The sequence below is a fragment of the Tamandua tetradactyla genome, chromosome 9 (assembly GCF_023851605.1).
Source record: "Tamandua tetradactyla isolate mTamTet1 chromosome 9, mTamTet1.pri, whole genome shotgun sequence".
Lineage (NCBI taxonomy): Eukaryota > Metazoa > Chordata > Mammalia > Pilosa > Myrmecophagidae > Tamandua > Tamandua tetradactyla.
In genome coordinates, this window is record NC_135335.1 from 10,767,618 (window position 1) to 10,779,527 (window position 11,910).

An 11,910-nucleotide genomic window follows, 5' to 3' on the forward strand; every position below is an offset into this window, starting at 1 on the left:
GAGAAGGTATCTTGTGACCCAGCCTTGAGAGCAGGGCCATGGGGAGAGGGGAGGGGCCCTTCCTGTGTCTGGCATCAAGCCAGCCCCAGTCCACCATCCTGGCAAAGTTGTCCGCTGGAGCCGGCTGCCCTCCAGCTCCTATCCAGGGAGCCCCACAAGATCCCTCCAGGAGGCCAGCCATCCCGCTAGCACAACTCTCCCCCAATAACGGCCCAGACGGAACTCTCTTAATAAAAAAAAATAATTTATTGTCAACAAAGGAGATATATACAACCGGAAAAGAGGTGAGAAGGAGTGGGGAGCAAGTGGAGCCCCCAGGGTGGCTGGTTCAGCCCCCTGCAGGGATGGAGCGGGTGGAGGTAATGGAGGCTTCCTGGTCCAGAAGCCCGAACGAGTGGGGGAGGATAGGTGTCCCCCGAGGTAGTGGGACTCAGCTAAAACCCCTATGACCACCTCTGGTGTAAGGCACTGTGCCAAGGGAGAATGGTGGGAGACTGTGGGTGGAAGGAGGTTGTGGGTACAAAGGGAGGTCTGGGTCAGCCAAAGGATCGGGGTAGGTGTTCTCCGCAGGCCCAACGCCCTACTGCGTGGCAGTCACCCTTGCCTACCTCAGGGCCTGGCCCAGGCCTTTCCAGGGGGAGACATTTCCCAGTGCCCCAAAGTAACAGCAAATGCTGCCCCCTTCCTTCCTCCATCCTGCCCCAGCACCTGGTTTTGCTCTCTCCGTCAGGTGGCAGAGCGGGGCAGCTCTGAGTTATAAGCCAAAGGGGGATGCTGCCTCTCCCGTCCCCCCCACCCCGCCCCAGGAAAGGAAGAACTTACACACCACTCCCTGCCTCTGGCTCCCCTCCCACAGCGGCGCTGGATTCCGACAGAACTGCTGGCCAATCTGCGGGGTCACCTGTCCCCATCCCGCCCTTGGTGCCCTGGGGGTGCTTGGACCAGTCCTGCAGGAGGCTGACTGCTGGCGGCTCCTCCATCCGCACGCGGATAACCTGGAGATCCAGTGTCCCACGAAGCCCCGGAGGGGGAGCTGGGCAGGGATGGGAGCAGAGAGCAGAGTCAGGGCCCTCCACACACCCCACCATGAGGGTATTCCCTGAAAGCCTCTGCAAACTGCACCCCTATTTCCAGGGCCATCATTTCTATAGCTGAGCGCTGCTATGAGAGGAACCCAACAACAGGAGGCTCGACTTTGCTGACTCAGTGACTGCTACCAACCAGAAGGCAAGGCTCACACGCCTCCTCCCCAGACAGATACGAAGCCTTCCGCCCTCACTCATTTTGGTACACAGATACTTAGTGCTGCACTCCCCCCTGCTCCCACTCTTACCTTCACTGACTCCATTTCATCTACAACACACTGGGCACCTATCATCATGGGTTCTCCCCTATGTTGGGCAGAAGTGGCAGGGATGGGAAACACCCCAGAACAGAGTAAGACATGGCCTTCCCCACTAAGGAGCTCCTCAGTGAATAGATGGGTCAGAGCAAAGAACACTTGGCTGAGAGTCCCAGAACACTGCCCCTTTACCTGGAATCTTCCTATCTTGAGAGTCAATAACCTGGGTGACAGGGATCAATGTCACCTTAGTAGGGGAGAAACTCCTTATAATGGATAAGACCAAAGTCGAGGAAGCAGACCACTGATGGCTACTATGCAGCCATAAAAATGTGCCCCATGTTACAAGAATGTGCAAATTACCTTATAATGAAAAGCAAAATCAGAAAATGGGGATTGCAATTGTTTTGATGTCTGTTTTGAGGACTGATTTTTTTTTTCTCTATAGTGCTTTAAAAGACGTAATTATTTCAAATGTGGCAGAGATAGTAAGTATGATTTTGTAGTGCAGTTTGCTGGGGTTCAAAATGGCACTGCCACTGGGTTGTAAAATTTAGCAAATGCTGCCCTTCTGTGTTACTGTGCCTTCTATGCTTACTCCTCTTACTTTCTAGAAATGGGAATAAGACAAAAGTGTGAGAAGTTCCCGGATAAGCCATAAACTCCTTGAGGGAAAACTAAATTCTATTCATTTGCACATTAAGTTAATAATACTTTACTGAACACCTACTACATGCTCAAAACTGTTCCAGCTGCTAGGGACGTTAGGAGCAGATGGAGCAGGCCAGGGGGCCTTCTTGGAATTGAATTCTAATGGGCATTAGCCAATAGATACATAAGCGAAAGATGAAAACTTTTACATATAGCCTGAAACAAAGTCGAAAATGCAGTAGGGAAAAGGAATAGGGACAGCTGATGGGCATGGGCGGTCTTTGCATTTTTAGACAGGGCAGTGGCGTGGGGCTCAGAGCTGACATGTGAGCAGAGAAGTCAAGGAAGTGAGAAAGTCGGCTGGGGGAATGGCCAGGGGAACAGGATTCTGGGTGGAGGGAGGAGCAAGTACAGACACTCTGTGGAACACAACTGGTCCTCAAGCAACAGCGAGGCCAGTGTGCAGCAGGCGGGGTAAGGGAAACAGGTGAAGTCCTGGGGTGACGGTCACTGGTCACCGTGAAGACTGGTTTTTATTTGGAGTGCGATGGAGGCAGCTCTGGAGGGTTCTGAGCAAAGGAGTGATGGGGTCTGACTCGTGTTTTCACAGGGAAACTGGCTGCTGTGCTGAGATCAGACTAGAGAGGGCCCAGATTAGAAGCTGGGAGACCTTTAGAAGGGTGTAACCGGACCACGACAGACAGCCTGGACTGGAGCAGTGGCAGTGGAGGTGGAGACAGGAGCTTAAATTGTGAGCATATCTGGAAGGTGGGTTTACAGTATTTGCTGTGGGTTGATGTGGAGTTTGTTGGAGACAAGAAGATGAGTCCGAGAGCTGTGGCCCAAGCAAATGAAGGATAGTGTTGCCAGTTTCCCTGGAATGGGAAGACTGGGGAGTAGTAGATTGGCAGGGGGAAGACTGGGAGATGCTGAGTGTGAGAGATCTTCCAAGACAACCAAGTAGAGATGTCCAGTTGGAAGCTGTAGGAGAGGCTGGGACCAAGGGGAGGGGGTGGGTCGGAAGAATCAAGTGGGAGTTGTGGGCACGCAGATGGCAGTTAAAGTGATGAACCCGGCTGAGATCATCCAGGGAGGGAACACAGACCCAGGTCCACAGCTGGGGACTCAGCCATCCACTCATTTACCAACTATGGAAGCAGCACTTCCTCTGTACCCAGAGCACTGGGGACACTGCCATGAACAAAAGAGACAAACATCCCTTCCTGAAAGGAGCTTATTTTCTAGAAAGGGGAGTAAGGCAGCAGTGTGACACGTTTCCAACTTGGGGAACTGAGAATGAACAAGCAAGAGAAATTGGGAAGTGAGGTAGGAAGACAGACAGGGAGGGAGGTGCTGGAGAAGCCAAGGGAAGAAAGTGTCTCCAGGAAGGAGCGGCGGGTCCATGGATACTGCCAGATCAAGAAAGTAAGGACTGGAAGCTGACCACCGGATTTAGTTTTATGGAAGTCAATGGCAACCTTAACACAAGCTATTTTATTGTGGGGTCGTGAGGATGAAAGGAAAAAGGACTAAAGTAGACTCCAGAAACGGGAGGCAGTAAGTCAAGAAAATACTTTCCAGCTTTGCTGAAAAGATTAAGGGACAAATTGGACAACGGTTAGAGAGGGATAAGAGGTCAAAAGCTTTGTGTAGGCAAATGGGAAAGATCCAGAAGAGAGGGTAAAACTGATTGTGCCACAGAGAGGAGAGAACTTGACCACAGTTGTTCTTGGCAGGAGAGGGGCAGGTTCTAGCAAGTGAGTAGAGGGACATCGTCGCTAGGAGCAGTGCAGGTACAGTAGTAGCACAGAAGGGAGAGAAGAGGATCTGGTGCTGGGAGGTGGGGGCAGGCAGCCACGCTGCTTGGTGTCCCCCGAGTGTCTGTGGGGGCAGAGTGGGCATGCACACGGGCTACAGCTTACTAGGGGAGTGGCCCTGATCCCTGCTTCCTCCTACTGTAAAATGGAAACCACATCACCGTGGTTGTGTGGATTTAATGAGATAATGTCTTAAAGAATTCAGTAAGGGCTCAACAGGTGACAGCTACTAGCTTTGGTAGGGACTTCACAAACCAGTGGAATTAACTGCCATTTTTTTTCTGTGGCAAGGAGGACACAGGTATATGGGGGTGGGCGACATCAGGAGACTGAGCCCTGAAATATGGTAGAGATGATCTCTTGTCCAAAACCGTGCATGATCAGAGGCCCAGGACCAGAAAAAGCAAGCCAGGAGGGTTTGTCAGTCACTGGGACAAGCGGCACCCGTTTACATCCTTACCCCAGTGTCCCTGCCCACAAACCCTCTGCTTCCCCAAGCTTCATTTCCTCCTTTTCCTCCACATTTGTGCATACGCACTCACACACGTTCCTGACATATCGGTTCCTTCTCCCAGGGCTGGGGACTGAATCTATTTCTCATCAAGGCTTGCCTCTGTCTGAACAGAGACTCCGGAAACATCACCACCAAAACGACAACTGAAGGAAGCCATCATCTACCCATCTTTCCGTAAGCGTCTACTGAGACTTTCTCTGTGTCAAGCACTGGTCTAGAACAGAGCAGTGACCAAAACAAAGATGCTGTCCTTTGTGAAGCGCACACACATGCATGCTCTCTCTCTCTCACACACACATACACACACACACTCTACCCTTTTTTCCTCAACCCAGTCTTGAAACACACTTGGTCTGGCCAAGGTATCCTAAGCCAGATCTCTTAAGACACCAGTGAGAGAAAAACACTCTTTTTACTTATTTGTGAGTGGGCCTGCAGAGCTCCCCTTCTCTCCTGACCCGGACAACCCTCCCTACCCCATTCTGCAGGTTCTTAGAAAGTCTTTCCTAACAGTCTCACACTCATAACCATCAGTCTACCTGGCCTAACTACACCAACCTTTCCAACATATAAATTTATAATTTCTTAAACTTTTTTTTTGAAAGTGGCAAAATCTTTCTTCAAAGAATTCCCATACATAAAGCAACTCAAATCAAAGACACTCTGGTTGAAGCCTCACAGGTTTCTGAGAAACTCTCAAACTAGTGGTCCCAACCCCGTGCTCTGGCTGGGGTGTCCCACTCTTCTCTGCTTCACTGCCTCCAACCTGCCCCTACCCCACCAGAGTTCCTTAGAGTGAAACCTGCCTTTTTCATGTCATTTCCCAGAGTGCTCCCTTCAGGGCTGGGCTCCGGGCACACTTGCTGCTGCTGCCTTAACGTCCTCTGTGGTTTCTGGGCCCTCTCCGACCTCTGTAAATCCTGACCCTGCTGAGAACACCCCTCAATCTCCTTCGATCGCTCACGTCATTCAACCAGCTTCTCAAACTCCATTCCCCTCAGACTCTGCTCACTCACCCCAAATGAAGCAAGAATCTTGAGGATTCCCTTCTCATCTACTCACCACCCCATTCACATGGAGTTTGAGCACAGGGCACCTCAGGACTTGAAATGAAGGCTCCCTGCTGGGAACGAAACCGGAAGACCCAAACAGTGGAAGAAGTTAGCCACCAACAGTGATGATCTGCCGAAGGCCATAAGAAGACCTGAACACACTCAGGTCCAGGCAAAGAGCACGGCTCAGGGAGGCAGGGCGGGAATGTGACTTATGCTGACACTGGAGATAGTTGCAATTGGGATCTCTGTGAGGAGCAAGACCTGCCTCAAGCTTATAAAAGAGGAGCCCATTTTGGCAATCTCATACACACACACACATGCACATGCACGCACACACACGCACACACAGACTTTGTAAAAAGCCTGAGGCATATAGGCCAAATTGCTAATAGTGGTTACTGGCGAGGAGGGGCCAGAGGGGTAACAATTTGCTTTTTCCTTCATGCATAAAGCACACCTTTTTTTCCCCCAATATACAGATAATTGATTATCTCCAATTGATGTTGGAGAAAACACTATGAAGTGCTATGAGCACATCTGGGGACGGGGAGGACCTGGTGAAGCACACCTTCCTTTTGAGAGCCCTATTCTAGGGAGCCTCCAGCCATGCGGCGTGCCATCTTTCTCTGGGCTCTGACTCCAAATGCACGTTTCAGACAAGCTGGGACACAGGCACTCTCTGGGTCACTCAAATACTTCTTCAAGAAGCATTTCCTGAGCCTCTAAGATGCTGCAACCATGCTCGGCATGGAGAGACAGAGAGAGAACTGGCCCTGCCTCTGCCCGACTGTCATGCATTCCAATCTCATCTTGATTTTGTCACCGCTTAGTTCCGTGACTGCGTAGGCAGTGCAAAGGCAGGCTACCCCCGCCCCCCAAAGATAGCCGCACCCTAATCCCCTGAACCTGTGGAGATGCCATGTTACAAGGGGAAGTCAGGCTGCAGATGGAATTATGGTTGCTAATCAGATGACCTTAAGATAAGGAAATGACCCTGGATTATCTGGTGGGTCCACAAGGGTCCTTAAATAGGAAAGAGGGAGGCAGAAGAGTCAGAAGCACAGATGGCCTCCTGAGAAAGACGCAACTGGCCACTGCTGGCTTTGAAGATGGAAGGAGGCCATGAGCCAAAGAAGTGGGCAAACTCTGGAAGGTGGAAAATGTAGGAAAATGGACTTTCCTACAAAGCTTTGAGAAAGAAATGCAGCCCTGCAATCCCTTGATTTTAGCCCAGTCAGACCCATGTCGGGCTTTTGACCACCAGAACCGTAAAATAAATGTGCACTGCTTTAAGCCACTAGGTGTCTGGCAATTTGTTACAGCAGCCAATGGAAATGAAGAAATGACCACTGGGAAGAAGGAACCATTCCTCTGGGATTTGGACTCTTCACCTGGAAAAGCGGATAGACACCTGCCCCTTTCACTGCCAGGTATCTCTGTAAGGACCAAATGAACACCATATATATACATTACTTAACATCAGCAGAAGATGATACCAACACAGTTCCTGCTCTTAGGTGATTTACTGAGCTGGTTTTCCCAGAGGTGTTTGTACAGCCTTCAACAGGAGTATGCTGTCTTGAGACCTGCCAACTGGACTGCTGAGTGGCCCCATTTGGGCCCATGCTCCACCAGGCTGAGGTGCCTCTCAGGATCCAGCTGGAACACTGGCCTTGCCCAACCTGACAACCGATTCCAGGAAACGCTCAAGGAAATCTTAGAAAAGCTCAGCATCCTGACCAGCCACTTTGATCACTCAAATCCCCCTGCCTTTAGCCCTGTCTCCCAGGGTACCTCAGTATCAACCGTCTCCCTGCTGGGCTCTGCGGTCGAGCAGCCTCACTGAGGTCAAAACCCAGGGATGCTGCTTGCCCAATCTCCTCTTGTCAACCCTTCCCAGAGAGCTCACCTGGGGAGGGGCTTTCTCCTGCCGCTTTACCCTCATTGGGTGAATCCTTGCTCTCTGAGGATCTAAACTGGGTGTGGGAAAAGAGTTGGAGGACGAAGCCAGGGGGGAAGGTGCCATCAGTGAAATGTCGGACTTCAGCTGGGGCTGCGAAAGTCTCTGTGGGCGAGTCGGGTGATGGGGGATCTGGGAAGGGAGAAGAGAAGGAAACTATGAGTTCAGGCAGCCAGACTTATTAGCCCCGTCCAGGCCAGAACCCAAAAGCCTGCATCTCGAGGCCCCAGGTGAGCTGCCAGGTGCCCTCTGCCTGGGCTCCACCCTATCCTCACTGGCTCAGCTGTCTTCCTGGAGCACTGCAGCCAGAACCTGTGCCCACACCTCTGGGGCCTCTCCTTCACCTGGGTCGGGGTCCAGAGTTTTGGTCATAGGTCTGCCTCTTTTCTTTCGGACTGGCTCTTCCCCAGGGGGCTCCTTCCATTTCTGACCACGGGGCTTCTTATTTCCTGGCTCTGTAGCAGGGGCAGCTGCAAAAAGAAAAGACCTTATGCCTTTTTAAGAGCCCATGCCTGAACCCTGATGCCCCCTCCCAGGACTCCTCAAGATACCTGCACGCCAGCAGCCTTTCCCCACCCCAGAACACAGGTTTTGTGTCTTACCCAGCCCCCACTTAGCCTTAGATACACCGGCTTCCCAGATGACTGACCAGGAAGCTCCAGTGGACGGAGGCCCCTGGGCCGGCTCCTCTTAGGGAGAGATGGATTGTCCTCAGAGTCAAGGAGGACGACAATCTCCGCTGGCATTTTGGTAGGGTCTGGGTCAGAGTCCAGGTCTTGATCCACAAACCGGCCTGAGTCTGAAGGGGGCAAATACCCAGTGAGCCCCAAACGCTCCACTAGGGCTCATTTTTTCCCTCTGCCTCCCACCCGAGACCCAACTACCTGAGCTGGGTGGGGACGGCTGCTCAGCTCTGATGTCCTGCAAAAGGGCCACCCCTTCGCTCCAGGCCTCCAAGATGTTGCTCTTCTCAGAAGGGCTCAGGTCCAGGGTGTGAGGATGCTGTTCCAGGATGTGCAGGCGAGCCGTGTCGGCCGAGGGGGCCCGGATCTCGGCGCCACACACCATGCACAGCGCCCGCCCGCTGCCTCCTGGGCTGCTCCCCACCAAGAACTCCTGCTCCCAAGACACTTGCTGCTTGGGCTCCTCACAGCCATCACCACCTGCCTCTAGCAGGTTGGGTCTAGGTGGTGGGGTCTTCTCCTGTTGGGTCACTGTGGAGGAGGAGGGGAGATGTTTATCAGGTGCCCACAGCCAACGGTACTTAGAACACGCGATTCCTCAAACTTGATGGTGAGTGTATGTGTGTGTGTGTGAGATCCCTATCCAAAGTCTTTCTCTCCCTTCTCCTGGAGTCCATGAAGCACAAGTCACATGGAACAAAGCCTGTGTGTTTGGTATCCTGCTACGCACACTCCTACACCTTCTTCCAATCAAGTCTTAACATAGGTCTACAGGTTTTTCCCCCATCAGCTGTGCTCATGCATGTCTTCAGCTTCTGCACACCTGTCCAGACTGCCTCGGAAAAATTCCCAGGTTCCTTCATGGCCTTGTTCAACCCATCATCTGTGAAGCCTTCCTGGCCTCCCACTCTGGCAGCTGACTGTATCCACTTCTGACTTCCAGGCCATAATGTACGTTTCTGGACAGCCTGGTACGTAGGAGAGGAGCTACTCAGTGAGCTTTCTGTCACCAAATGATGTACCTGCCTGTTCTACCTGGTGAGAACCCTTTGCCCGTCTCTGATCTCTACCCCTTCCCAGATATCTGCACGGCTCCCTTACTTCCTCCAGGTTGTTACTAAAGGACCACCCTCCCGACTGAGGCCCTCTGGGCCACTCTGTTAGAAAGCTGCCATCCCACCACCCGAGCACCCCAACCCCTGCACTGCTTCGCTTTCTTCCATAGCACTTATCACCCCCTGACCTAACACATCTTACTTGTTTACTGCATCTCTCCACGATACTGTAGGTTCCACGACAGCATAAACATATGACTGTTCAGGCCTGGCACACAGTGGCGCTCAGTAAGTTTTGAAGAGGGAATGGCTCTACCTCCATCTTTTCATCACTGGAATACTCCAGACTCAGTCCCTGGACCCCTCCTCTGTCTACCTCCTTCCTCTGATGGTCTCATCCAATTGTTGGCCTGACAACTTACATATATGCAAATCCAGCAGGACTCTCCCATGCAATCCAGTTAGAGCTCCTGGATCTAACTCTAACTGACCAGTGGTCTTCTCCACTTGGATGGATAAAGACATCTTCAACTTAACACCTGCAAATCCTAACCCCATTCTTATAAACCTCCATCTCCCAGTCATCCCAATCTCAGTAAATGGAAATCCATCCTTCCAGCTGCTCTTGAATTCATCCTCACTTTCCCTTATACTATAATTTTTTCAAGAAGCTTCTGCTTCAGGACCTTTGCACTTGTTATTTTCTCTGCCTGAAATGCTCTTCCTCAACTATCTACCAGGTCCCCCACCACGCTTTGCTTCAATTCTGTGCTCAAAACTCACTGTATCAGACACCTTCCCTGACTACCTGACAACATACCAAATAAAATACTCCAGACACTCTTTTCTCCTTACCCTACTTTAGTGTTGTCTGCATCACTTATCGCCACCTGAGATACTATACTTTTATATTCCTGCTTGACTTCTTCAGCCATTGGAATGCATGTTCCACAAGAACAGGGTTTTGTCTTTGTTTACAGCTGTTGGCATCCCAAGCCTAAGAGACAGCCTGGCATGTAGTGGCTGCTCAACAAATATTTGTTGAATGAATTACCCTCTCTGATCTCCGATTTCCTATCCCTCACAGTGGGGAGAAGGTCTCCCTTGCAGGGCTGTGGAGAGCATTATACGTGACAGTCTGACAATGGCCAGGAATGCAAAACCTCAATAAATATCAGGGGAGGTGGGGAAATAACCTCTTTTGGATTGAAGGCTCAATTATATTTTATAATCCTCCTGATTCTGAAAATGATGAGACAGTCCACATAGACATCATTATGTTCTGTTAAGGTTAAAAGAGCAAGCCGGTTCCCTCCCCTCTCCCATTTTCACAAGGTCTAGATCCCCATCTCTTCTGGATACTGTCCCCAGCTGTGGGAAGAAATACTGGAGAATCTAATGACATTTGTACTCTCATGAACATTAAGTCTTCCACGAAGGTGGCCTTTTCTTATGATTTTCAAGATCCTGTGTATTTGGCATAGGGGGAGGGGAAAGCGAGTTTTCCAGATTGTTCCTCAAATCCCCTCTCCAGGTCAATCTCGTTTTAGGGCGGGTAGACGACCCGACAAGCACTTCCTTTCCAAAACTGGGTGCTGTGTGCAGTCCCATTCACCCCTGGCGCTCTAGAAACTGACACCTGTGGCTTATGCAAGTGGAAGGTCTGGGAAAGGGGAATTATCTCCGGGGCCAGAAAAACCCCGCGCATGGCGCGCCCTTAAGATCCTCCTCTTCGAAGGGCTGCAGCCCAGCCTACCCCCATCCTCCGACTGCCTCCGGACACCCAGCTGTCCGGCCTGGAGGCCTCGCGGCCCCTCGGCCTAGAACACGGCCTCGCGCCGGTCTCGGGGCCGGGAGACGGCGGCCGCAGATACCCAGCGTCGCCCGGGATCCGGCCTCCCGCGCTGGGCCCGGGAGAGGGGGCGCTCGGGCACCGGAAGATCCGGAGCGCGCGGGGCGTGGATCGAATGCTCCAGACCCGGGGCCGGGAGGGGGAGGGGGCGGGGGGGACGGATTCGGGGAGGCCGGAGATTCCAAACCCCGGTGGGGGCGGAGCCAGAGGGCGCCGGGGCCTCAGACCCGAGGGGGAGGTGGGGGTACCCCGGCCCCGACTGGGGGAGGGGAAGCCCGAGCCCTGGACCCTGACGCGGAAGTGGGGGGGGGGTTCCCTCCCATCCTCACCTCTGAGCATCGGCTCGGGCCGCGGGATCACGGCCACCACCGTGGCCTCCGCCTCGTCCTCCCCTTCCTCACACTTGAGCGTCACCTCGAAGCAGTCGAGCGCGGAACCCTCGGCCTTCAGGGCCATGGTGAGGCCCGGGAGGGTTGCGGTCACCGGCCCCGGGAGGACGGGCGCGCAGGCCTCGGCGCCGCAGACAGCTGCCACCTCCCGCCTGGACAGCGCCGGGCCCGCGGCCCGCCCCGCGCTGCCCCCTCCCCGCCGCTCGCTCGCTCGCCGGCCGGGCCTGCGACGGGCGAGTCCAGACCTCCCCGACACCACAGAGCGTCGGGACCCCGGACGGGGAGGGCTCAATCCGGGGCCCCAGCCCCCCGCCGCTCCCTTTTATGGAGGCTCATTGTCCGCGTCCGCCCGGCCGCCCGCATGGGCCCCGCCCCCCGAGCCCCGCGCAGCCAATCGCACGCGGCCCTGCCCTGTCCCCGCCCCCGGGCGCTCGGCTCCTGTTAGAATCCCGGGGACCTGCGGGGAGGCGCGAAAGGCCGCGCGCAGGCTCTCGGCCGCCCCCCAGCGTGGAGGCGGGGTTCGCCCGCGTGGCGTCTAGGCCCCCAAAGTTCCCCCCTGGCGCGTGGGGGGTGGGAGACCCGGTGGCGCGTC

At 53.6% G+C, this 11,910-nt stretch overlaps 1 protein-coding gene across 2 annotated transcripts; it reads right to left on the minus strand.

Moving 5' to 3' along the window:
• Positions 1–223: 223 nt before the first annotated feature.
• Positions 224–11,474, minus strand: SPINDOC (spindlin interactor and repressor of chromatin binding). 2 transcript variants are annotated; one of them, XM_077115905.1, is made up of 6 exons: positions 11,259–11,474; positions 8,224–8,553; positions 7,989–8,138; positions 7,684–7,809; positions 7,289–7,471; positions 224–995 (listed from the first exon to the last, which is right to left on the minus strand). In XM_077115905.1, exons 1-6 carry the CDS (start codon positions 11,383–11,385, stop codon positions 898–900), a joined length of 1,014 nt encoding a protein of 337 aa, XP_076972020.1. In that variant the 5' UTR covers positions 11,386–11,474; the 3' UTR covers positions 224–897. The 2 variants fall into 2 exon arrangements, with proteins under 2 accessions (XP_076972020.1, XP_076972019.1); XM_077115904.1 differs by having other exon boundaries at positions 224–1,033; positions 11,259–11,472.
• Positions 11,475–11,910: the final 436 nt, after the last annotated feature.